At 46.8% G+C, this 27,455-nt stretch overlaps 1 protein-coding gene across 10 annotated transcripts in view; it reads left to right on the forward strand.

Moving 5' to 3' along the window:
• The window catches only part of NAV2 (neuron navigator 2), a 451,696-nt gene extending 424,448 nt beyond the window's left edge, over window positions 1-27,248 (forward strand). For all 10 annotated transcript variants that reach the window (XM_049890692.1, XM_049890693.1, XM_049890694.1 and 7 more), the window contains 9 exons: window positions 1,527-1,622; window positions 3,422-3,590; window positions 5,438-5,673; window positions 8,565-8,719; window positions 8,957-9,028; window positions 11,446-11,642; window positions 12,597-12,715; window positions 20,745-20,948; window positions 24,363-27,248. In XM_049890692.1, the coding sequence (XP_049746649.1) occupies window positions 1,527-1,622; window positions 3,422-3,590; window positions 5,438-5,673; window positions 8,565-8,719; window positions 8,957-9,028; window positions 11,446-11,642; window positions 12,597-12,715; window positions 20,745-20,948; window positions 24,363-24,488 (1,374 nt within the window). In that variant the 3' untranslated portion in view covers window positions 24,489-27,248. The remainder of the gene's footprint in view (window positions 1-1,526; window positions 1,623-3,421; window positions 3,591-5,437; window positions 5,674-8,564; window positions 8,720-8,956; window positions 9,029-11,445; window positions 11,643-12,596; window positions 12,716-20,744; window positions 20,949-24,362) is intronic.
• Window positions 27,249-27,455: the final 207 nt, after the last annotated feature.

Here is a 27,455-nt window from a genome sequence, read left to right on the forward strand (position 1 = left end):
AGTCAGTTCCAGCTCATCACGACCCCATAAGACAGAGTAGAACTGCCCCATAGGGTTTCCTAGACTGTAATCTTTATGGAAGCAGACTGCCACATCTTTCTTCCTCTGTTCAAACTGCTGATCTTTTGGTTAGCAGCCAAGTACTTGACCACCGTACCACCAGGGCTCCTTAGGGGGCCCCCAGTACCCACCAAAACAAAACGTCTACAGCCATACTTGTCTTTGCCGTGGATTCCACTTCATGGCTGGCTCTTTAGTCTCAAAGAAGGGGACAGCCCCCAAAATTTTGGAGCTGCTGGGGGTTTTAGAATCACCTAGCCTTTTTTTTAGAAGTTGCTTAGATAATAGAGTGATGGACTGACAAGGTAGAAATTCATTCTCATGGTTAGGACCATAGTTCAGGTAAATGCCGGTGATAACCGCTGATCACATTTTATTCTAATGATCATCAGTATGAACAGATAGATCTTATATTCAACAGAATTTTACAAGTCACTTTCAACAACTGTATCATTTTGAATCACCACAGCATCCAGGTGAAGTTGGTTGACCAGACATTATCTCCATTTTGCAATTGAGAAACCCAGGACCCAAGCATTACTTGAGCTACAAGGCAAGTGGCAGGGCTAGATCAACAGACCACAAGACTGTGCTCCTTTCTCTGCTGACTCTGCTTAACTGCCAGATGTCCCGCCTCACTCTCCTGACTCTATATCTTTATGAGCATGTTCCCAGCGTGTTAGTTAAAAACCCAACCGAAAGGAATATTCCATTAGTTTGGCTTTAATCAGCATAATTAGTTAGCTTCTACTATGCAGAGCTCTGTAGGCAGAAATGCAAAGAAAAAAAAAATAGCATTATTTTCCTGTGAACTCCTCAGAGTTTTACTAGTTTTCATAATTAAATGTGTTTATGACTTTTAATTTAAAAAAAAAAGCAATAAATGTTATTAAAGAAAAAGTAGAAACATATCTGTCTTAAAGGAGTTTAAGATTCAGCAGGGAGATAAATCTGATATACAAATAAGACAAATACCTACAATACACATAAGTGAATACAGATTGTATTGTTACATAAGCTCTATACAGAACTGTGGAAGTAATTGCGAGCTCTGAGCCTGGTGGGGTTGATGTTTGAAGGATTCCAGGAAGAGGTGAGTTTGTAAGCAAGGTTTGGAAAGGGTGAGATGACAGATAGGAGAGGGGAACACATTCCAGGCAGAAGGAAGTGTGTGATCCACTTGCTGAATCAGGTGCCCACTTAGTAGAATGTTCCAGATTCCAGAGAAGAGATCCTCTCTTCCTCTCCCACAGATTGCTGTTTTAGCCATAGGAAAGTTACATAGAGCAAGAGAAGGTTTTAAGGCTGTTGTAGTCAATCTCAGTTATACCTGCTGTTAAAACAAATAGCACTTTTATTCCCCTTTCAAACCACTGGCGGAGCTCTAAGGCAATCTAAGTCTTCTGCTAAACCGTGTCCAAAAAGATCCACCTATTTTTCACCTGCATACATTTCCTTACCCTTAGGATTCCAGACCACATCTCTTTCTTATTGGCTGCATTGGAGTTAGTGGCAAGACGAAGTGGGATGTACTCGATGGGGTGGTTAGACGACTATTCAAAGTAAGTATTTCAAGAGGATGGCTACAACATCATACCTGACATGGGGGCCTCGACTTAGGAAAATAAAGGGCAGTTTGTGTCCTGAACTTGACCAGTTTTCAGGCCCCTCTTCCACATCCTCCTATTGCTGAAACTTGTCCCGTAGCCCTCAAGTGAACTGAAGGATGATGGGTAAGTACAGGCTGGTGATTGGCCAGACTCTTCCTCCCGTCTGCCCTTGGTAGTGGTTGGCCAGCTCATGATTGTCGTTTCCCCAGCCTAGCACAATTATTTGAATTTTCACAGTGAACTGCTGATGTCCAAAATCTTTTTGCCTTGGAATTTTGTCCTATTGAATATGCCTTAGAGTATGTGATCTGTGACTGGGGTCAAGACATCAATTTCCATCCTTCATTTCTGGGTGATTCAATCCAACTTGCATTCTGTATCAACTTTTAGGAGTCTCTGATTTGTGCTTCAGGTGGCATTAACATTTGATCAATGACCAGTGTCAAGGACGTTGGCACACTTATTTGTCTATTCTCTCTAATCAAACCATTCGGTTGAGTGTTGCCACAGAAGAAACAAGGAGGTGAACCTTGAAATGCAGGTGATTTTGAAAGATGTTTTTAGTATAATTTTTGTAGTGTCCCAAAGTAAGTCCATAACCACAAATGTTCATTAATCCTATCTCCTGAGTAATAATAACCTGCATTTATTATGCCAGAAATCCTGTGAAGCCCTTTACTTACATTACCCCAATTCATCTCCAAGTCTGGGAAGAAGATCTTATTTTCCCATTTGAAGGTGAGGAAAGTTGAGACTCAGGTTGAGTCACTTGTCTAAGGTCATGGATCTAGAACTTGATCACGCAGGTCTAGTTGAATGGGTCTGATTTCAAAACCTGACATAACTAGTACACTGTAGTCTCTTTCTAGCATCCGGATCCAAATGGCTTCACACAGAGAAAGTTCTATTCTTTGGCCAAAGAATATCCCTCATCTTGAGGGGTCAGTCTGTAGAAATGTGACCAGGCAAGAAAGATGTGAGTGGCTTAGGGCAGACCAGTTCTACCGCCTGACCTAAAACTTTATCTGTGCTGACAATCAGTTGGGACATTCTTTGATGAAAAAGACAACAGCTCCGTCTGAAAACAGCTTCAGAGGCATTATAGTAAGTGGGAAAACGAGACTGTTAAAAGCAGAGGCCTATGATTGGCCTCCACCTCATCATTGTGTGGCCACCCACCCCGTAGCCTATGGGTCTCAGTTCTAAGTTTAGTGACATAAAACCTCTTGGTCACTGACGTAAGAGGGAACACTTTCAAAATTAAACACACGTTTTCCTTTTTAAAGATCCAGGACTGCTTTTCTGTAATAGCCCTGGGTTTTACTCTCTTTGTCATCAGCGTTATTTTTACCTTGAGCCAGAAGAAGGGCCTGGTGGAGAGATTTCTCGTCAGGATTACATTTTCATGAATTTTCCAGCACCACTCACAGGCCTTGATGTCTTCGAGATAACAGCTGAACTTAGGAAATGCAGCCTAACTTTTCCATGCTTGGTTCATCCAGACTAAACGTTCACAACCCTGTTAGGTTTTTTTCTATCACTAACCAAATAAATCTGTGTTTTTAAGAGGCCTGTAATACTAGGGCATTATCCCCATAGAAAGTAAGCTCTTCTCCCCCTCATTCCACAGCTCGATTTCAGCTCAGACATCATCCCAGAGAGAAGAGATGACAGTCATAAATCACCCAATGAAAACATGAGTCAGGCGCCTACTTGAGCCATGTCTTTGATGGGGTCTTTATTTTTTCCAGGAATACATCATTCACGTTGACCCAGTAAGTCAGCTAGGGCTGAATTCTGACAGCGTTCTCGGCTATAGCATTGGGGAAATCAAGCGCACCGACACTTCCGAAACACCCGAGCTGCTTCCCTGTGGCTATCTGGTTGGGGAGAACACCACCATCTCTGTGACTGTCAAAGGTAACGTGGCCGATTACAGACGTCGGAGCTTTCAGGAATTGCAGCTTTTGTTTTGTGGCTTGCCGTAGGAAATTGTAGCCACAATTTTGTTTGTGCATGTGTATATGGGCTCCTCGCTCCCCTTCAACCACAGTTCCTCTTACCTAAGAAAAGTTGAACAGTTTGAGTTTTCAACCACTATCGGAGCAAATAATTTTAGTTTATTGCTGAAATTATATAACAGAAGGTCCCATTACCAAGATGATAGACTCTTAATAACCCTGTTGAAATGGGCTTTCTGCTCTCGGAATGCTTTTCCAATACCAATTAATTACTCTTGCCAGTAACTCTTGGACGTGGTCCCATTCTACAGTTGGGGAAACCACGGCTTGTCATCCATAGGCTACAGAAGAGTCACTCTGCGAACCCTGATGAAACTAACGAGGTTCTTGCCCACGCCTGATGCTGCTGGAGCTTCCAATTGCCTCACCTCCCAGAGATGTTAAGCCCCAGGCCAAAGTGTATTCCCTTGAAACTCTAGTCCCATCAAGTTCTCTATGGAAAAGAGAGGTCTCTTGGCCAAATAAGTTTGGGGAACTGTATTATTGTCCCTCTTTGGGATTAGGGGCAGGGAAGGTAGGAATGCATTGATACATGAAAGGCTCTGACAGATGATGCTGTTAAAAAGGTTTTATCCAGTTAGTTTCACATTTATTTGACTACAAAATCCCTTTTTTCCTTTTTTTCATGTACCACCTGAGGAATATGCCTTGATAAAATTCTACGAGGCTTAACCTTCTGAGTGTCCGGTATCTTTGCCCACTTATTTCCCTTTAAGACGCTGAACTTGACTGTGGTTTTGACAGTATAATTTATGAGTTGTTGGAGCTCAGTACCAGGCAAATCTTAGGCCTGTCTCCTGCAGATAAATCATTTGGGGACATTCATCCTGGTCTTTCTGGAACAAAAAGTCACTTCATTTAGGGGCTGCTCTTGGTTGGGTCAGAAACAAGCATTTAAACACATGAGGGGGCCTGCTTGCAGTGAATAATTATGTGGAAAGAAGATAGTATTATAAAAGAGAATAGATGCCCTACAGTTTAATTTTCACTTACAAAATACTGTTTCTCTTGGAGTAAGTTTTAACAGAATTACCTTAGGTTCTGGACAGCTAACCTTGGATGGAGCTTCTCTTGGGGATCATATCAAGAAGATAGCTTTTGTAAAAGCCAACAAGCCTGATTAATGAAGTTGTCCCACGTGGAAGGGGGGGAAGATAAATTTCTGTTTGATATTTGAGGATCAGTGATCTCACTATGTAGCATTTCAAACTAGGGCCAGTATATACATCCCAAAATCAAATGATCCCACCTTGCTTTTCCCTTTATTTTAAAGATAAAAGCACTATCTTCACGATACGTCTGAGTGTGGGTAGCACTGGTATGCAGGAGAGAGCTGAGTGAAGAGGTAACTTAAGGGTCCTGGCTGACACGCTTGGGCAAGACTCAGGCTTGCTTTGGACAGAGAGCATTGGTTCAGTATAGTGAACCCAGAGAGGCAAGCAGAGCCCAGATCTTAGTGATTCTGCAGAGGACAGCTGAGGACTGAGGCCCCAGATTTAGAGGTGAGTCTGAATCTGGGAACGCTGGCCATGGCTGGAGCCAGAGGCACACAGTGCTGATGAACAGGGATGCAGCTTCCTGGAATAGTGGTGGTTTGTTCTCAGCCTCCTGGATACCTGTGTGGGCAGGGGTCCCAGGTGAGTGGGATGTCAAGGAAAGGGACAACATCAGGTCTTGGCAGTTGCCATTAGACAACTGCAGAGAGCTGTCCCTTCTACAGAGCTGCCCTTTGTCCCTCAAATGCAGGGCTCGCAGAAAACAGCCTGGACTCTCTGGTGTTCGAGTCGCTGATCCCCAAGCCCATCCTGCAGCGCTACGTCTCCCTGCTGATAGAGCACCGGCGGATCATTCTATCGGGCCCCAGCGGCACTGGGAAGACCTACCTGGCCAACCGGCTGTCAGAATACATAGTGCTTCGAGAGGGACGGGAGCTGACAGACGGGGTCATCGCCACCTTCAACGTGGACCATAAGTCCAGCAAGGTGAGGGGCTCATCCCAAGTCTGCTCAGCCAGGGCTCACTTTGGGGTTCTTGTAGAACTGTTGCCACCACTGCTTCACTGGTGGGAAAGCAGCATTTCCTATAAGCTCTCCTTTGGTGGATATTAAAAACCAAGTGAAGAAGGTCAGAATGGGGCTGGCAGAAATGAAAGCTTTGACTCAGATCCTCCCAGCAAGCAATTCTGTCTGGGGTTAGGTGGATCTAGTTCATTTATTGCTGCCTCACTGTGAGCCAGGCATGATGCTCAGTGCTAGTAGTGTTTTTTAATCACCCCGCATATATCCATTCCACTTTACCAGGAATTTATCATATGCCTACTATGTTACACTGTTTTGTTTTTTTTTTTCCCCAAACTAAAGCCTTCTTTTGTGGTAACAAGAGCAGTAGCAGAAGCTCCCATTGGTTGACTCCCTGGCTGTTACTAGCAAACTGGCTTCTCACAGCTATACCTGTGAGTTTATGTTAATAGCGAATGTTTTGGAAAAGGACTGTTTCTCTCCCCATTTTACAGAGCAGCAAACTGAGGCTTAAAGTAGATCGGTCATGTGTCTGAGGCCACTCAGATGGTAGAAAACAGGGGAACTGGAACTCAAGTGCATTGGGCTCTGGCGCCAGCAAATAGGCTCAATCCTGCTTCGCAGTGAGCAGTGGAAACCTGTTTGCATGGAGTCAGACCTAGTCCCATCTGAAGGTCGTGAAACGTTTTCTCAAATCTGTTCATTCCTTCATCCCGTAGGGGTTTATGGATAATTCATTCTGTGGCTGGCCCTGGGCAAAGGGGCCAGAGAGTCAAAGACAAATTGGAAATTATTCCTCCACCTCAGACTCACCTCAGCTAATTGAAAACACTGATTCCCAGGCTTTCCACCTCGATGACCTGTTTCAGTGGGTTGTGTGAGGCCAGGAATCTGCACCATTAACAAGTTCTCCAAGTAATTTTTTTTCTTAACTTGTTTTGTATTTTTTACTATTGTGGTGAAAATATACACACTAACAACTTCCACATTTGCAGCTCAGTGACTGATGACATTTTTCATGTCATGCCACCATTCTCATTCTCCTTTTCCAAAACATTCAGCTATTAACATAAACTCTGTGCCCCCCAAACAAAAACGCCCCCCCGTAACTATAGCTAATCTTTGGTTTCTATATATTTGCTTATTTTATATAAGTGAGATCATACAGTGTTTGTCCTTTTGTGACTGACTGACTTTGCTCAGCGTAAAGCTTTCGAGGTTCTTCCGTGTTGTGGCATGCATCAGGACTTCATTTCTCTTACAGCTACATAGGGTTCCATTGTACGTATATACCACATTTTGTTTATCCATTCATCTGCTGATGGACATTTCGATTGTTTCTACTTATTGGCTATTGTGAAAAGTGCTACAATGAATGTTGGTGTACAAGCCCCACATGATTCTGATGTTGGGGCAGAACAAGGGAGAAATGATCAGAGCCCCTTATACCAAGAGCGTTTGTATGGGTTAGGAAAGGTGCCTTCTCCCAGGACCAGTTAAAGGAAGCACCCCAGGCACGTAGCCAGTGATCTCAGTTCCAGTTCACTTTGCCCTTGGCAGGGCAACTGCCTTCAGAGCACAGCCTGGCCACTGTATCCCTCAGGGCTGAGTGAGGGAGGGTAAGCTCTGGGGTCTCAAGAAGTCAGGAGACATTCCTTGCCAGGTGCTTCAGACTGTGAGCCCAGGGTGAAGAGGCCTAAAAAATGAAAGATTGCCAGTAACTGAAAGAATTGGGTTGTTGCTATGGCTTGCAAGCCACATTTGCCTTAGAAGGGAGGCCAGGAAGTGTCTCTCTTTTTGTAAGAGGCTGAGGAAATGTCAGCATCTGAGCCACCAGGCTAACATCTGGGGCCTTCTGGCCACGGTAAAGAGCACACACTGGGGTCAGGCACCCAAGTCTGAATGCAGCCCTGCAGCTCACCACCTGAGCAACCTCAGGCCAATTAACTGACCTTGGGTACCTCAGCTTCCCTGCCTGTAAAATGGAGATGAGATAGTACCCACCTTGCAGGGTTATTGTAGGACTACATAAGTTAATATATGTAAGACACTTAGAGCTGTGCCTGGCAGGTAATGCCACCTGTTCTTATGATGTGAATATTATTAGGCGGGTGTTCCAGGCTCTGGCCAGGCCTTAGCTCACCATTCCAGCCTTTTCTCTTGTTGCACCATTCCTCTTCCTCTTCCTCATCATTTCCTGACCCGAGTCCCCCGCCCCAGCCATGCTGGGCTACATTCTATTCCTAGCACTCATCCTGTATTTGATTACCTCCAGGCCTTTGATCAAGCCAATGTCCTACCCATTCTTCAAGGTCAAATTCAAAGCCAACTTTTAACAAGACCTTCCAAGGTCCCCTGTGCATGTAGATTCATTTTGCCCACCACTGTCCTTTGTTTGTCTGCCATGGACTAATCATCATTACTTGTATGTGTATCTGGGTCCCCTGTTTGATATATTTATCAGGGGCATCTGTGTATACAAGTGTTAGGCAGGTGCTATGGAAATATAAAGATGCAAGAGGCACCTGCCCTCAACGAGCTTCCTGGGAGGCCGGCATGATAAGAAATGTAAGCAAATGTGGTAACATTTCTAGAGAATTGGTAGAACAGAGATAAAATTCCAATGCCTCTGCAACTCCATGGTGTTGTACTCTTGCCCTGGGCTGAGGGTTTTCTGTTCCTCATCCCACGCTCACCCTGCATCCCTGTCAGCACCAAGCTGGTACCTTGTAACTGGCAGACACTCAGTACACGTTCACGGCACGGGATGGCAAAGTGAAAGCTCTGAGCATGTGCATCTTCGCTGGCATGCACCCATTACCTTGTTCTTCCCCTGGCCTTCTGGGCCTCCGTAGGAATTGCGCCAGTACCTGTCCAACCTTGCTGATCAGTGCAACAGTGAGAACAACGCTGTGGACATGCCTCTTGTCATCATCCTGGACAACCTGCATCACGTCAGCTCCCTGGGCGAGATCTTCAATGGGCTGCTCAACTGCAAATACCATAAATGGTAAAGGCCACTTCCAGACTCCATGGCCCCTGGGACAGCATGCCATCACTGTAACATGCGCTGCGTGGGGAGCCGTGCACACGTGTGCCAGGCTCGGGGTGGTGATGAAGCAATGCAGAGAAGGCAGCTAGCCACCTGTCTGCCTGGATGCATAGATGTCACAGGCCTCTGTGAGTGCCTTGCTCGCCAGCTTGGCTTTGAATCACAAAGCTTTCTTTCCTTTCATTTCCCCCCCAGCCCTTACATAATTGGCACAATGAACCAGGCTACCTCTTCTACTCCCAATCTGCAGCTTCATCATAACTTCAGGTAAGGCACCACTTCTCTTTGCCAATTAGATGATGGAATCACACAGGAGGAGAGCAAGCTACAAAGAATGGGAAAGCCTTTTTTGAGTAGTTCTTATATCCTGGGCATTGTGTTAAGCATTTTCCCTAGCATAACTCATTTCATTCTCATGACAGCCTCAAGTAGTTAAATTTCTTATTCTCTATATGAAAGTGGGGAAACTGAGGCTCCAAGAATTAAGTAACTTGTCTGATGTCACACAGCCGGTCAATGGCAGAGCTAAAACTTGAAGCCAGGTCTCTTTGACTCTAAGCCCTGCTATAGCAATTTCAAGGAGGCAGCTCTGGGCAGGAGCTGGAGACACCCTTGCCGCTCGGTATTGTATCAGTAGCATGTCTCTCTATTCCAAGTGAACATGAGCAGTACAGCTCGTGCTTGACAGTGTCCCCCCATGTTGCCAGGCCTCTGAGCCTTCAGAGCTGCAGCTGCTGTAACTTCCCTTGAAGAGTTTGTCTTCCCCTCCCATCTTAGTTATCTAGTGCTACTATAACAGAAATACACAGGTGAGTGCCTTTAATGAACAAAAATGTGTTTTCTCATAGTTTAGGAGGCTAGAAGCTCGAATTCAAGGTGCCAGCTCTAGGGGAAGGCTCTCTGTCTTTCTGTCCACTCTAGGGGAAGATCCTTGTCTCTTTACAGCTTCTATTCCTAGGTTCCTTGGTGATCACGTGACAAGAATCTTCCCCGCCATTTGTTCTTTATTGCTGCTTGCTTAATCTGCTCTTTTATAGCTCAAAAGAGATTGACCTAAGACACACCCAATATTTCCTCATTAGCATAACAAAGAAAGCCCATTCCCAAATGAGATTATAACCACAGGTATAGTAGGAATTATAGCACATATTTTGGTGGAACACAATTCAATCCATAACACCCCTGCGCCAGTACCATCCTGGCACTTGTTCATGGCTAAAGTGTGGGAAGAATTTTTCAACTTAGTCATGCTAGGTTGTGTCACTGCTTGCCTTAGCATCACTAAATACCTTTGGGCTGTCCTAGATCCCAACTGACTCTGCCATTCTGCTCCACTGACTGGCGCCTTAGATGAGGATGAGAAGCTTTCCCCTGCCTGGGAACCTCTGGCTCACCTTTCGGTAGCCACTCTGCAGGCATCTCTGAGGAAATCTATTGAAAGTGGCCCTGAATTGTGATTATCTGAGGAATGTTCACTCCTCCAGGCCACTAAGGGCATGGCTCACCTCTGCATGCAGGCTGTCCCAGTCTTCTCCATGCTTTCTCCTAACTACCCATGAAGCCCTTCCTTTTTCTCCTTCCCACTCTTACTGCCGCTTCTCCCAAACGACCCACGGTCCTTTTCTAACCAGGCTTCCTGCCTGTAGCTCATGCCTCCTGCAGGCCAGCCTCTGCTCTGTGGCAGCCAGAGTGAGCATTCTAGAATGCAGAGCTGGTCATGTCATCCTGATGCTTAAAGTCCTCTAATAGCTCCCCATTGCCTTCAGAAGTAAACCCAGACTCCTTACACTGGCAGGTCAAGTCTAAATTCTGGTTACACTGAACGTCTCGCGGTTTCCCCAAACACCCCATGTTATTTCTCACGTCTGCAAATACTACAGCCTGTTCTCCTGCATACACCCCAGCCCCAAACCCCTGCCTTTCCTTATGTGGCTGCTGTGTTTATACTTCTGGTCTCAGCCCACATGTCCCCTCCTCTGAGAAGCCTCCCTGAGTCCCCGTGCGTCGTCATCATGTTTCATTCCTTCATTCGCTTGTTTGTCTCCTGCACTAACTGAGAGCTCCTCCGGGATAGGGACTGGGTCCTGTTATCGTTAGGTGCCGTCGAGTTGATTTTGACTCATAACAATTCTGTGTGACAGAGTAGAGCTGCCCCATAGGGCTTCCTAGGCTGTAATCTTTAGAGAAGCAGATCACCAGGTCTTTCTCCCACAGTACCATCAGGTGGGTTCAAACCACCAACCTTCCAGTTAGCAGCTGAGTGCTTAACCACTGCACCACCAGGGCTCCTTGACTTTATCTTAGTCACTGTTGTAGCTCTAGCCCAGCACAGGGCCTGACACCAAGTATAGTTCAGTGGTTAGAGCTCAGACTCTGGAGCCAGATTGCCTTGGTTCTAATCTTAGCTCTTCTGTTCAGCCGCTGTTTGATCTCAGACAAGCTATGTAAGCTGCCTATGCATCATCGTTTCTATTTATAAAATGGGCACAGTGATAACAATCCCTATGTCAAAGGGTTGCTGGAGGAATTCAGTGAGTTAATATATGGACAGTGCCCGGCTCATAGTAAGCCCTATTTTAGTATTGGCATGTACACATTGCAGTTCTGATGTGTTTTGACTCCTGAGGTTAGCCATCATTTTATCACCACCATCACTGTTGAAAAGGTATTCCTGACTTCCCCAGGTGGGTGCTTTGTGCCAACCACACAGAGCCTGTGAAGGGCTTCCTTGGCCGCTTCCTGAGGAGGAAGCTCATGGAAACAGAGATCAGTGGGCGGGTGCGGAATATGGAGCTGGTGAAAATCATCGACTGGATTCCCAAGGTCTGGCATCACCTCAACCGCTTTCTGGAGGCTCACAGCTCCTCAGACGTTACCATCGGTAGGTAGGGGGCAGGCAGGAGAGGGCAGGTGGGCGGAGGGACAGATGATTGTCGCAGAGCCCCGGCTTCCTTGGTCGTCCATCCTCAGGGCCTGGCCAGGACAGCCCTTTGCAGCACAAGCCAGCTGGATGCTGGACTGTCCATGTGGAAAGAGAAGGAAAACTGGGACAATGGCAGATCAAGACAGACCCCGACTGCCTGTCACTCACATCCCAGTGCTATGTCTCTAGGCCCCTGTCTCCCCTGCCCGGTACCCAGGCATGACCAGCAGAGGAGAGACGTGGCCAGCCCAGGCTGATGCAGAAACTGCTGGCTCAGGGGAGATCCCCCGCCCCAAGACCCCTACTTGATAAAACTACCCTTTAGGATTGGCTTTGCTTTAAAACTAAACTGAAAGTTTAATAACATCCCTGAAGGCTGGAGATTTAGAGCAGGAAAAAAAGGATCACCAATCATCTCACTGTCCTGTTCCAGTAATTGTAATTTGGAATTATTTCCTCTGTCCTTGTATGTGTTTTATGTAGTTGCAGTCATAATCTGCATTCAGTATGTTCCCTTTTTTCACTTTGCATTATCTCATGAGCGTTCTGTGTTGCTACTCAGCCTTCATAATTACAGTGTTTAAAGGCTGCAAAATAAAAAGTGCGGTAGTACCGTCATTTGCTTAACTATATCTATTCTCTTGGACATTTCGTGTGCTGCCGCTTAAAAAAAATCACACTTAGTAATACTGCAATGAGCATCTTTCTCTATAAATCATTGCCTCTCTTCTGGATGATTTCCTTGGGGAGAGAGACCCCAGGGGTGGGAGTAGGGAGTCTCGGTGTCCTGCCCTGTGCCCACCTGCCAGCCCCTGGTATTTCTGCTGTCAGACCCCTGCAGGATGCTCAGGTTGTAGCTTCTCCTGATGTCTCCCATTTCAGCCTCTGACTTATTTTCATTGTGGTCCCCAGGCCCTCGGCTCTTCCTTTCGTGCCCCATCGACGTGGATGGCTCGAGGGTGTGGTTCACCGACTTGTGGAACTACTCAATTATCCCCTACCTCCTGGAAGCAGTCAGAGAAGGACTCCAGGTGAGAAGCATGCTGCCCAGCAGCTTCCTCAGATTTGAAGGAGGTGTTCTTATGACCAAATGAGTTGCCTTTATCTCCTTTTTCAGGAATCTGGCTGACATGGGGTGACAGACCCTCATCTGTGAGGTCATCAGCCTAGACAATATAGGACACACTTGGCTGCAAACCTTGGCTCTGCCACTTGTTAGCTGTGTAACCCCACGCAAGTCATTTAGCCTCTCTGTGCCTCAGTTTCCACGTCTGTAGAAGGGGATAATAAAAATAGTCCTCTGCCACATATTACTGATGCCAAGGTCCAATGAAACCAACATAGTAAGTGCACAAGAAATGGAACTGTACATGTGTATAGCACTTCACAGTCTGCAGAGTATTCTCATATTGACTTTTTTTTTTAATTAACTTTTATTGAGCTTCAAGTGAACGTTTACAAATCAAGTCAGACTGTCACATATAAGTTTATATACACCTTACTCCGTACTCCCACTTGCTCTCCCCCTAATGAGTCAGCCCTTCCAGTCTCTCCTTTCGTGACAATTTTGCCAGCTTCCAACTCTCTCTATCCTCCCATCCCCCCTCCAGACAGGAGATGCCAACACAGTCTCAAGTGTCCACCTGATATAATTAGCTCACTCTTCATCACCATCTCTCTCCTACCCACTGTCCAGTCCCTTTCATGTCTGATGAGTTGTCTTCGGGAATGGTTCCTGTCCTGTGCCAACAGAAGGTTTGGGGACCATGACCGCCGGGATTCCTCTAGTCTCAGTCAGACCATTAAGTATGGTCTTTTTGTGAGAATTTGGGGTCTGCATCCCACTGATCTCCTGCTCCCTCAGGGGTTCTCTGTTGTGCTCCCTGTTCATATTGACTTTTTGATTTGAGCCCTGGATTAGTCTTGAAACCAGGGCAAAGATAGTTTTTAGTCTCTATTTTTCAAGAGAGGAAATTGGGGCTCCTGGAGAATAAATGACTTGCCCAAGGTCATAAAATAGAAACTTGAAGGAGCTGGGATTTGAATCCATGCCTCGGGCTCAAAACCCAGGTTCTCACCTCAGCCCCACGACACTCACTACCTGACCTCAGGACCCCTCCAGGTGACTGTGGAGCCCGTGAGGCTACAGGTCTCCCCTGCCCTGTGGGTGCTGGAAAGAATGAATTCTTCTCACTCAGCCCAGGGCTGTTACACTAAAACTGGAGCATGCAACAATTTTATTGTTAAGCCTGAAGGCAGCCTAAGAAGCTCCATGGGCTTTCAGCACTGGCACTAAGCAATTAACAGGCATCATGCCCAGCTGAATAAGCCTAGAACTAGTTCAGCAGACGGGTTTCTGAGAGCTTCTTTGTTTCCTCAACACTGAGGAAGGGAAGACACAAGAAGGGTTTGTATGCCTACAGAGGGGGAGGGAGGGACACACACATGCATACACATGTGTGACAATACATATTCATGGCTTTAGCCAGTGTTTGTCATTTCTGTACATTTGACTGAGGCTGGTGAATATTTGAGTGCTTAGTATCTGTCATACCTGAGTGCTTGGTACAGCAGCAATCACAGTCTTCAGAGGCCTTCAGAACAATAAAGAACTTGACAAGGAAGACAGTGTGCCTCTTGTGGCTGGCATTTCACTGAACTGAAATATGTATTCTATGAATTTAAGCCGCCATGTTGAAATATAAGAGTATCATGAAGGCAGAGAATAGCAAGAAATTAGGCAGTCCCATGGCCAGCCCAAAATTACTAGTTAGCAGTGTCTAAAGAACATTACTTGATGGCAGCATTTGCTGTTTTTTCTATCAAATGTTGCTTACATAGAAGTAGGAAAGATTCTAGATCTTTGCAGTGGAATCTCCCTAGATGGATAAGTTCACTGGCCTGGGTAAATGGACCATGACTTACCTTCTTATAAAATGGATTTGTTAGTACCGGTATATACGCAATAGCCACCCAGTCACTCCTGTCTTCTTGGGTCATGGAAGCACCTCCCACCCCACTGGATTCCTGCAGTCTGTTTCATTTCAGAAGCTTTTGTCACCTGTTCTCAGGCTTCTAGGGACTACAGTTTGTCCAGTACCTCTGGAAGACCCAACCTGCTCAGAAGAATTAGATAAATTGTGTCCTCCTGTTCCCCCCTCATCTCTGTTTTCCCACTTGCTTCCTCTTTACTCCAGACGTATCTTCTGGTGAGAGAAGGCACATGACCTCAGAATATGCTTGGAAGAATATGACCTCAGGATATGCTTGAATAAAGGCTTCCCCTGCTCAAGGAGGCACCAACCGGGAGGGGGAGCCCATCTGAGCTTCTGCCTTGACCTGCAGATCACCAGGCCTCTTGTTGGTGATCACCAGGGTTGGTGGTGCCAAGGCTCTGCTCCTTTGGACCTAAACATAACAAAAGGACTTTTGGGCATGGCTGTGGAAGTGGGGTCTATACCCACCTCCCTGTCCAGGAGAGGCTGCCGATGAAGTTATCACAAAGGAAGCTTGAGTCTCCCTCCCACCAAGAGCTAGTGAGACACAAGTTGTAAGGACTTGGGCATGGCTTTGGGCAGGGAGCACAGGCACGCCACCATCGCTTACCAGTTCAATGTGAAGCTTACTCTTCTAAGACAGAAAGGTCATTGCTTCATTGTGCTATGGGGTCATTTGAAGGACAGTCTTTCAAGAGAGTGGGAGCAGTGAAGGGAGGTGACCAGAGTTAGAACTCTACCAGATTGCTCAGCAGCCAGCCACCCTGCCCAAGGCCTGCAGCCTTATCCTGATAAGACACCATAGAATCTGCTGATTCATGAGGAAGCCCGGTATGTTCTTCACTCCTCTGGTTTTGAAGGAAAGTGTGCTGACATTTATTGGGGGCCTGCATACATAACCTCATTTGGTTCTTACAGCCCAGTGAGTATTTTACAGACAGGGAAGCCATGGCTTTGAACCTTACTCAGCAGAAGATAGTGGAACCAGTGCTGGAGACCAGGGCTAGCTGACTCCTGTGCTACTTCCATGATTTTCAGGCTATCCTGAGAAGCCTGTAACTCCATGGAGAAGCCTCAGGGGACTCAAAGAACAGGTTATTCTGTTTCCTAAAGAGGAACTCTGCATAAGATTTCATTTGACAAAAAGTTTCCTTTATTCATTTATTCTTACTTGCCAAAACTTAAGGATGCTATTTATTTATTTTTGATAGTTTATTTTTTTGTGTTGATGTTGAGAATATACACAGTAGAACACACACCAATTCAACAATTTCTACATGTACCATTCAGTGACATTGATGCCATCCTTTGAGTTGTACCACTGTCACCCTCCTTTTCTGAGTTGCTCCTACGCCATTATCATAAAGTCAACTGCCCCCTAAGCTTCCTGTCTAATCTCTTGAGGTGCTGTTGTCAATTCGATCCCATGTAGATAGTTCTTAAAAGAGCACAACGCTAAAGGTAGACACTCTTTACTAATTAAGCTAAACAGTTGTTTGGCTTAAAGAAGACTTCAGGGGGTATTTTTTGGTTTGAGGTTTAAAGATGATCTCAGGGCAGTAGTTCAGGGGTTAAGAAAAGACATTTGGAATACCGCCCTCCCACCTGTGACCACTGAGTGCATGCGTGCTGTGTGCTAGGCACTGCAGTGCCAGCTCCTCTCACCTAACCTTGCAAAGTGAGTAGGGGGAAGCTGAGTACATTGCAATTCAGGGCCGGGAAACTCTTGCCCAAGGTTACAAGCTAGGAAGAGGTGGAGTGCTCTGTGTGCACACTCACAGGGCTGCTATGTGCCATGAGCCCGAAAAGAGGCTGCCTGTGGTGGTGCGGCCTTGGTAGGCACATAGGGAGACCCTGCTGTAATCAAGCCTCAACGTTAGCTTCTAGACAGCAGCCTTCAACTGGCACATCTGTGCCTAAAGGAAATGTGGGTGGCATCGCCCCCTGGTGGGTACCAGATATCTCTGCAGGTTTTGTCTCACGTATTAGTGTGTGTCTTGTCAGCTCGGAGGTTCTTTCTCAGTGTATATCTTGATGCTTCTGTGTGACATACATGTGCTCCTGATAGCCCCATGTGTTCCACAGTGTCTGAAGGCTCACAGGGGCCCAGGTTGTAGTTTCCAATGCCCTAGCTCCCTGCTGTCCTGTTCTTCCTAATCCATTGAGGTGCCAGTTCCCTTCTCTGCCTTGGGGAAAGTTAATGCTCTGTCTATCCAACTGTCTCTGCTGCCTCCCTCAGGGCTCTGCAGTGGGGCCGAAGAGCTTTATATTATTTCTTTAGCTGTGTCGCGGTACTTATCCAACCATTCATCACCTGGACTTGAGCATGTCCAGTGACAAGAGGGGAGGCTTATAAAGATATGTTGTTCTTGCATGCGCCTGATCTGCGTTTGTCTTATGGCTCAGTCCCCACTCCTCTTCCCCTTTGGAGCTGTCACTGGAAACACTGGCTAAAGTGTCTAAAGTCTACAGAGTAACCGTAAAGACCTCTATGCCCAGGGCAGGCCTGGGGTCCAGGGTGTGTGAACAGTGGAGAGGGGTGAATGTGTGGCTTTCATCAGATTGGCCTATCCTGCTATGAGACCTGGGCAAGTCTGCCCGCCCTAGGACTCCGGTTCCCCATCTGTAAACTGAAAACTTTAGAATACGGTATTTTTCCAGACTGGCTTCTGTGGAGCCCAGAAATGCCTTAAACCTCACTCAGTGGTGGGCCGTCATGGGAGAAGAGCAAATGTTTGAAAACTTCCAGGTTAGATTGTCTCCAAGGACTTGATGAACTCTGAGTGCTGGCTTCTGGGATTTTGCAGCCCTGGGTGTCTCCTCATCTAGACTGGGAGTACAGACTGAAGCAGGAACTGTCAGACATGAGAGTTTGGTTCAGCTTCACACATGTGAGGTCTGGCTTGGGTAAGGCAGCCCAGATCCATAGAAAGAGTTCTTGGAGGGAGAAGCTGCTAAAAATTGCACGAATGCTTTCTAATTTGAACCATCCTTCTTTAGCACTGAATATCCCGCTGCTTCTGTGCTCTGTTTCTCCTTGACATACACCACCCTTCACACAATCCCTTCCTGCTCAGACTGCACTGCTTTTTGACTCTGCCAGACTGAATTCCCAGGCCCAAGACTCATCATTGCCCCAGGTTAAGGAAGGGTTGGCAGCAGACCCTGACAGGAGGGGCTGGTGTCTGGGAAAGCAATGAGGTCATAGGAGGGTGTCTGTCTTCGGTGGAGGAAGAGGCAACTGCTAATGAAGAGAGATGGGCCCATCCAAGTTGGGGGTAGGGTGGGCCGCTTCCCTGACAGGAATCATAAGGCAATGTTCAGAGGTGGCTAAGGTGAGCATGAGACAGTGGACATACTGGTGGAGGGGATCGAGTGCCCAGCCCAGGGTGAACTGGCATCTGGTAACCAGCCTGGTCGGCATCTCATTGCTCTGGTGCTGCCAGAGTCTTGTGGGTCTTACTGATACCAAGTGGTTCAAAGTGGAGTCAGCCACGAGGGCCGAAGAGGGGAAAATCCCTGGACAGGGGAGCTGGGGTCCTAGGATGAAATCTGACTCTGCTCTGTAACCTTTCACCACTGGCATTTCTCTTTCGGCTTTGGCTTCGAGTTCCGCATCTGGTAAATGAGAATGGGGGGAGAAGGTAGATGACTTCTGGCTCCTTCTAGCTGAGGCAGCCTCTGACTCCAGTAGCTGTGGTTTTAGTCATTTTAGAGCTTTAGAGCTCAGCTTACTTCTGCGATCAGCACCCGGCTCTCTGCCCCCTCTCCACTGTAGAAAGTCTGAGGCAGCTGAGGGAGTAGACAGACATACAGACAGCTGATAGCCCAGATGCGACTCCACCCTAAAACCTCACCACCTGGCAGGAGTGGTGGCCATTGTAGGCCAGGAGTCTTTGATCCTTGTTGCCCGAGGCATGCTTAGAGCGGGTGCCTTTCAGAGCCACAGACGGCCCTACCGTGGGTGGGCACGGCCTGACCTAGAGTATACCCTACCCAACCTCCAGTGGTCCACAGTGGGACAGTTCTGGATTTCCGTGCTGGCTCCATCTTCGCTGTTTCTTCATCTGTCAAACGCAGCTGGTAATCCTTCCCCTTGGAGTCACGTAGCAGTTAAAAGCATTTTTATAAGGTGTTTCTCAAAGTACCTGGTGCACAGTAAGCTGTCAGGTGTGTTGTTGTTAAAGAGGAAAGATATAAAGACTACACCTAGCTACACACTATACACAGCCTAGCTCAGAAGTGATGCAGCCTAGGTTTTTGTGCAATGCATTAGAGAAATATGAAGGCCCATTCCCTGTCCTCAAAGAGTAGGGGAGGCAGACAGGCACATGCCGCGTGCCGTGAAAGGTAGAGGGAAAAATGACAGAGAGGATGGGTTGCATCAAAGGTGACATTTAAGTGGATCTTGAACAAAGCAGAATTTCTCTGGGACCAGCCAGAGGGAGGTCCCAGGGTCCCAGGTGGGTGGAGAGCAGGGGTAAAGGGTAAAACATGGAGACGTGGAGAGACCCAGTGCTCTGCGTGGCTGGAGCTATGAGGGTCATGGAGTGATGCTGGATATAGACAAGGATGGGGAATCAGGCTGAGGTTAGATCATGATGAAAGGACTCGAAGTCCCATAGAGCTGTCTGGTCTTTGCCCTTGAGTCCTTGGGGAAGAACTCTGAGCAGGGAAGTGAGCTGCACTGTTGGTCCTCCACTGCATCCCCTGCTCTTGGCACAGTAATACTATGTGTGTGTTGAATGAATGCATAAAGGAGTAAGAGCCAGCTCGCACAGTCCAGATGACAGATGACCTGAGCTGGAGAGAGGGACGGGGCTGGATGTGAGAGACATCTTGAGGCAGAGGCCAGGTACAACATCAGCACAGGGTGATGGGGTCCCAGGGAGGTCCATCTGCCCAAAGAGTCAGTGTCCGTGTGTGGTTTGTAAAGAAATCTCCCCAGTTCCGCTTTGCTGCCTGCAAAAGTGAGCTGAGAGATAAAAACTATTAGTTTCTGGTGTGGTAGACATGGGTGAGAGTGAGAGTCAAAAGGTAGCTGCATTTCTGTCTTTGAGGGCTATTTTGGGGGGGGGGCTTTAAGTGGAAGTTTACAAATCAAGTCAGTGTCTCATACAAAAAGGTATACACACCTTGCTATGTACTCCTAGCTGCTCTCCCCCAATGAGATAGCACACTCCTCTCCACCCTGTATTCCCCGTGTCCATTCAGCCAGCTCCTGTCCCCCTCTGCCTTCTCATCTCTCCTCCAGACAGGAGCTGCCCACATAGTCTCATCTGTCTACTTGAGCCAAGAGGCTCACTCCTTTTTGAGGTTTTTTTAAGCTCTGCTAATATTTGGGAGAATTCCCTTCCAGTCTTCTGTTTATAGACTTGTTATCACAGTTAGCAACATGCTGTATGGATTATTTTATAACCTTGAGTTTTTGTTGTTTTTTTTTTTACTCACCATTATAACACAAGTCTTTCCCCCATGATGTTATAAGCCCCATGGCAATGTTATTTTGATGACTGTCTATAGGTGCGCTCTATGAGTGTATGTTAAGCTTAAGCGTTTAACAGTCCCCTAGTGTTCCTAACGGCACTGGGACTGGGTGGGTTAGTGTTTCTAACGTGGATTGTCTCCAGTTTTCGCTGTTATTAACAACACTGTAAGAATAATAATGGCGGGAATTCATCGAGCACTTCTGTGTGCTAGGTAAAGTACTTTACAAACACAATCTAATCATTTAACTCTAAAAACAACCCCATGGCACAGGTGGCCTGATGCCCCTTTTTCAGATTGGAACACTAAGTCTCAGAGAAGCTGAGATGTGAACCCATATTTGCCTGGCTCTAACACCCGTGCCCTTGACCACTGGGGTCATGCCTGCGTTCGGTCTTAACACATCAAGCATTTTGAATGTCGGATGACTTCCTTAGGATAGAATTCTGGAAGTGCAGTTACTCGAGCAGAGGAGGCACAATGCTGGGTTTGGGGAGATTTGCGGAACTCTGCGGGATCGGGGCTGCCGGAGAGGTCTGGGCTCACTTCCAGCCTGTTCCCTCTTTGCTTGTTTCAGCTCTACGGAAGGCGGACCCCCTGGGAGGATCCCGCCAAGTGGGTGATGGACACCTATCCATGGGCAGCCAGCCCACAGCAGCATGAGTGGCCCCCGCTGCTGCAGCTGCGGCCCGAGGATGTCGGCTTCGATGGCTACTCCATGCCTCGGGAGGGCTCGACCAGCAAGCAGGTGCCCCCCAGCGACGTGGAAGGAGACCCGCTGGTGAGCTCTCAGCTTGTGGGGCAGCTGGGCATTCATTGGGCACTCCCTGCGTATTGAGCTTGAAGCAGGGTCCTCTGGAAATACAAAGATGGCTTGGGAAGGCTGGACCTACCCCAGGATTAGGGACATTTTTACCAGTGTTTTCTTCCTTGGTTTTATTTTTTCACTTGAGCCCTTAACACCTCTTGAAATTTATTCTGGTGTAAGGTTAGGAATTTGGTTTTTTTCCTAAATGACTAGCCTATTGTCCCTATCCCACTCCTTGCCCTCTGACTTGAGATGCCAGCTTTACCGTGTACTGTCTTGTTCCACTGATCTCCTACACTGGTTACTAGCAGAGGCAGAGAGAGCTGAGGACCACAAGCCCAGGACCATAGGCAGGGAGAGATTTGAGAGCAGAAGGGGTGCTGGGTGGACAAGGGGTCTGAGTATGTGTCCCATGGCCACTAAGTCTTTAACACTGCCTCGGCTGCTTATTTAGTCTACTACTGCTAACGCAATCCAGCCATCCACCACCCAGTTGTAGAGATGATTCCAACTCATGATTCCTCAGTGGCACCAATGGTTAAGTGCTTGGATACTAACCAAAAGGTTGGCAATTTGAATCCATCAAGAGGTACCTTAGAAAAACCGCCTGGTGATCTAGTTCTGAAAGGTCACAGCCATTGAAAACCCTATGGAGCACAGTTCTACTCTGAAACACATGGGGTTGCCATGTTAAACAAAAAAGGCCCTTTAACAAGCACCTGAGCCAGTAATGGTCATGCTGGGAAATTGTGTACCACATTAGTGTAGCTCAGTTGAGTTCTGGATCCCAGACTCATCATCCCCTTCATACTTTAGTCTTCATCATTTAATTCCAGTATGGCAAAAACATGGTATACTTGCCACCTTTCCATCTTCCTGCTCATGGCAGACACTGCTAATCAGTCGTGGCACTTTCTACCAATATAAGGCATATACCTAGTCATATTGTTAAATTAAGGCTAACACATCAAAAGGAAGACATAGATCAGAGTCCCCCACTGGTTAAGTGACTATTATCATGTCTTAAATTTAGCTCTGAGCTTCCTTGGCAACTAAGGCAAGAGGAAAAACAACAGAGGATATTATTTGTATTACATAATGAAAGAAAATATTCTTAAGAGATCAGCCAGTAAAGGAGACGGTGGATTTTCTGTCCTATCCCTAGCAACTGATTGATTTGCTAGATAATAGGTGATTTCTGTTGTTGGATGTAGCTATGGTCCTGTTGATGCTTTTAACAGGTGCTACATTTTAAAAGAATTTATTATTTGTGTCACTGTGCAAGAGCCTTGAACAAACCAGTTTGCAGTGTTTACAACAATGGTTTCACAGAGGAAAGCAATGTGTTTCAAAGAGCCATTTGTAATGTTAACCATTGCTAAAAGCCAAGGTCACTAGTTGAGCACGGAAAGTATTTAGGTGAGACCTAACGGCTCTCGGAACAGCTATCCAGGATTCTCCTCCTGACTCCAGGCTCTAGAAGCGAGCTGCCTCCCTTGCTTGCCATGGCAGACATTTGGTATTTCTGCCAAGTCTTATCTTCTCTGCCTGGCACCACAGGTCTCTGTTATCTTAGCTCTCTAGTTTACTTATCTCTCTCCCCCATGAGACTGAGACCTCCTTGGTTTTATTCCAGAGCCTGGGGGTATTTGATGAGTGAAGGATTGCCCATTGTACTCCCTCTCCACCTCTTCCCTGGGGCCTGGCTCTGCAGAGGGCCAGCAGCCTGATGGTGCTTCTGTGGTCTGGCTCCCCAGGCAGACCTTCCGTAAGGCATCCTGGAGGAGCAGCTGGCCAGGAAGCAGCCGGATTTCTTGTCCAGCAACACCGCACCTTGGCTTAGCTCAGAGAGGTCCTACCTTCCTGTCTTACTCACTCCCAGCGCCGTCGAGTTGATTCCAACTCATAGTGACCCTACAGGACAGAGTAGAACTGCCCCATAGAGTTTCCTTACTCACTAGACAAATGTAAATACACATTCACGCACACACACACAATTTATAGTGATAAGTGAAATCATGGCAATCCCATGTGTGCAGAATCCTGCTCCATAGGGTTTTCGAGGCTGTGACTGTTCAGAAGCAGCTCACCAGGTCTGTCTCCCGAGGTGCCTCTGGATGAGTTCAAACCACCAACTTTTTGGCTTTTTTTTTTTTATTATACTTTAGGTGAATGTTTACAGAATAAACCAGTTTCTCATTAAACAGTTAATCCCCTGTATTGTTTTATGACATTGGCTGACAACAGCACGACATGTCAACACTCTCCCTTCTCAACGTTGGGTTCCCTATTACCAGCTTTTCCGTTCCCTCCTGCCTTCTGGTCCTTGACCCTGGGCTGGTGTGCCCCTGTTGATGCTTTTAACAGGTGCTACATTTTAAAAGAATTTATTATTTGTCTTGTTTTATTTTATGGGCCTGTCCAATCTTTGGCTGAAGGGTGAACCTCAGGAGTGAGCTGAAAGAGTGTCCAGGGGCCATACTTCCAGGGTTTCTCCAGTCTCTCCAGAAAAGCCAGCACGTCTGGTCTTTCTTTTTGAGTTAGAATTTTCTTCTACATTAGGAATACCATTTTTTAATTCTTTAAGTCAGATGATGATGATAATAGTGAAAATTTTAGCAGATGACATTTATTGAGCACTTACAATCTGCCAAGCAATGGCCTCTTCTAAGGACTTAATGCGCACGATGTCATTTTAGTCCCTGCTTCAACCCCATGAGAATAGGTACTGCTGTTCACCCCATGGTGTAGACGAGGAAATGGTGACTCAGATACTTTAGGTAATTGGCCCAAAAATTCCTGCATTGCAGTTGAGTCCTGCCTTCTCTCAGAGACTATGCTTGTGGCTGGTGCTCTCTCTGCCACCCCACAAAGACTTTCTCAGGCTCTGGCACACAGCTAGCTCCAGGTTGACCTCTGGCCAGAGCCAGGAGGACCGATGGTCTGCTGCTCATCAAGGGGGGGCCATGTGCTTCAGCTGCCAGCAGTGCTGATGCAGTAGCTCCAGAAGCAGGGATGCTTAACTGGTATCTTCACCTGGGGATAATGTGCCCCTCCCAAATAAAAAATATTTACTGAGGACTTTCTAATTTAAGTGCTTTGCATGTATTAACTCAGTTCAAACTATACCCTTATGGGGAGGGTACTCTTAGCCACACCTGAGAAACTGAGGCACAAGGGGGTTAAGTAACTGGCCCAAGGTCATACAGCTTGTAAGTGGTGAGGCCAGGATGTGAACCCTGGAAGCCTGGCCCAGAGTCCCTACTCTTGTCCTCTGCCTCCGTTGTGGGCTGCAATCCCTGGGTAAGTCAGGAGGAGGTAGCATGAGCTTCTAAGAGGACAGGGGTTGAGGATGGACAAGGCTGATGCTCTCTGCCCTTTCCCCAGATGAACATGCTGATGAGGCTGCAGGAGGCTGCAAACTACTCCAGCCCCCAGAGCTACGACAGCGACTCCAACAGCAACAGCCATCATGATGATATCCTGGACTCGTCCTTGGAGTCCACTCTGTGACAGGGTCCCAGCCGTGGAACCAGCCCTCCTCCCCTTCTCCTTGCCCCACTCCCCCTGCACGCCTCGCTGCATCCTGAAGATGACTTCCTGAGCCAGCCTCCAAGCCGTAGCACTTGAGCTGCAAGGAACACCAGACCCTTCATCCCTCAGCCTTGACCTGGGTGCAGGCCCCCCAGTCCAAACACCCTGGGACTGCTTCCTTCCGACAGTGAGAACTGCACTACGTTTTGTTTTATTTTAATGATTCTGTTCTGCCTTGTTGCTGTTGACCTCCTTAAGACACTGAAGATGCTTCTTGGGAAAGGATCATCACTGTTGAAAAGGGAAAAGAAAGAACCCACTAGAAGCTCTGAAACCAAACTGTATCCTACCAAGAGCTGTGCAGAGACAGAAGAAGACTGGAGCAAAGTTGGAAAAGCAGACAGCACTACTTCCCATCGTCATGGACGCTGCAGACTGGGTCTAGTCATCAGCACCCGCACGTCCACGCCAACCCGCCTCCTGCCCAGCCCGCTACAGAGAGAACTGGTGCTAACTAGGGCCCGTGCTTTGGTCCCCCTCAACAAACTGCAGAGCTACAACACAGGGAACCTTAGGAACAAAGTAATTGTGCTTTTTTGGTTTTTGTTTTATTAATGGTGCTCTCCTTCTTCGAGAGGTATTTTGCCTGTTCCAATTCAACCACACCGTTCAGGTCCGTCAGCCTCCGATTAATCCATGCGAGTGAATGAACGGATGAGAGTGTGAGTGTGTGGATGTGGCTGTCAGTGCAGAGCAGCATGTGTCTGTTTCCTTAAAATGTAAAAATGAATCAGGTTTCTTTTCCCAAACACTGTTTAGTGAGAGTTGTTCTACTTTGGAGAACTGATTATCCCTTTGAAAATGACATCGCATTTCTCTTTCACTGGCTCATTGGTTTTGAAGATGTTTCTCCCTTCCATCGTGGTCAGAATCAATCCTTTGGCGAAAGTAAGAACCGCAAGAGTTGAGTTTTGGTTTGGTCCTGCTCAATTTTGTTTTTTAGTTGTCCATCCGAACAGTTGTACACACTCGCCTCCTACTGTTGGAGCTGGGGGTCTTTGTGTCTCTGTAAAGTGGACGAGGACAAGGACCCCACAAGGACATAGGTGAGCCATGACCCCCGTCTTTCCTCCTCGTCCTTGAGGCTTCGGAGTGCACATCTATACCTCGAGCAGCCCAGCCCCAACTGCACGTGGGTGGTGAGGTCACCTTGCGAGACTTGCACTTTCTCGGGAACCAACAAGATGCAACTCAACAGGAGCGGCCTTCCCAGCAGCCTCAGCCCCACCCTCCATTAGGACAAGCCTTGCCTGACCTCTTCGGTGCTGACCTTCCCAAAGAGATGCCTTACTGGTTTTGTACTAACCGTGTTCACTTACACGAGTGCCATGCCTGACTGGGGGTTCGCGTTTTGTTTTCCCCATCAAAGCAAACAGGGCTAAAAAGTCATCTTTCATTAGGAGCACCCAAGTTGCTGTGATTTTTCTCATCTAAAAGACTCAGTTGTGTGGATGTGTAACCATGGGAAAAAGGAAAAAAAAAATCCATTTTTAGTTCTGATTAGTCTCTAGCCAACAACCAGACTGGAATAATGATCTGTCTTATGCAGGAAAAGGCAAACTTTCCTACAAGTCTACATGACATTGCTGATACACACCCTAATAGAAACCCAGTTTGCCGTGTCTTCAACATACTGGTATTTTCTTTCCAGGGTGAGGCAAATCTTTGAGTTGTTTGTTTCCGCTTTATAAAGAGAATCTTTATTGGACCCCAGTGAGGGTTTCTCTGTTAAGGATCAGGGTTTTTATTCCATCTTCTACATTTCTATTCCTGAGGGTATGACTTTGCATTTTTTCTTATCTTCTCACCACAAGAGCTTGACCTGAAACTGCTCACGTCACGTTGGATGATGCCATTTTCTCCCCTTTGAAAGGAATGGGGAAAGTGTCCCACTAACTGGTAAATGGAAGGCCTCTCCCCTCTGTCCCTGCTTTAATCTCAGTAAACTCAAGACTATTCAACTTAGCTTTCATCAGTCAACTGTGGGTATGTGTGTATCTGGTTCTGTTTTTGTTTTTAATAAAAATTTTAAACCATATAGTTAGCCTGTGACCAGAGGCCAAACCCTGAGCCTCTGGTAAACCCAAAGGTTGGCCCTTCCCAGACAGTTGATCTCCCAACAATGACCTTACACTCATACTGTGAATTTGGGAGAAGATAATATTGACTTTTCCTCGTGGGCAGTTTTCCCAGTCCCCTTGTGAGTAGACACCTGCCAAGATTGTTTGAAACTTTTTTTTCTTTTTAAATGATGCCCTTCTTCCTCTTCTTCCATCTCTCCCAGACTTCCCTCCCGCTGGGTCCAGGCTCAGAACTGAGTCCTCTGTACCTGGTGTAGCCCGATTGGTAGAGTGGTGATTCCAAGTAGCATGACCCTGGTAGGATTCACAACTCGGCGTCCTTCCTAAAGTTTCAGGAAGCAGAGTTGTCTAATATGCACATTTCTTATTTTGATCATATTTTACTTCAGTGTCACTCACCTTTGACAAAGTGACTTTGTGCTCATTTAGGGTTCTGTCCAAAAGGCTTCCATTTTGCCTTTTTCTACATACAGTTAGGCTAATTTTGAAATATGTGAAATTCTATGCAACATTTATGTTGAGTTACCAGTGGAAGCCAGAAGTTTTCTTTCCAAACTGACAAGAATTACGCAGGCCATAAATGAGATGGGAATGCCTTTTAAGGTGGCAGTGGGAGGGCCGGGGGAGGGACAAGGAAAAGGACTCACCTAGACCTTTGTTGTACCTTGGGGACATTTTTTATTTTATTGTTGATGCTTAAACTTCAAAGTTCTGTGTATTCAAATTTGTCCGATCATGGCAAATCTACTTCAAAAAGAAAAATAATTCAACTTTGTGTATATTGAATGGAAGGTTTGCTGTTTTG

The sequence above is a fragment of the Elephas maximus genome, chromosome 7 (assembly GCF_024166365.1).
Source record: "Elephas maximus indicus isolate mEleMax1 chromosome 7, mEleMax1 primary haplotype, whole genome shotgun sequence".
NCBI classification, from domain to species: domain Eukaryota; kingdom Metazoa; phylum Chordata; class Mammalia; order Proboscidea; family Elephantidae; genus Elephas; species Elephas maximus.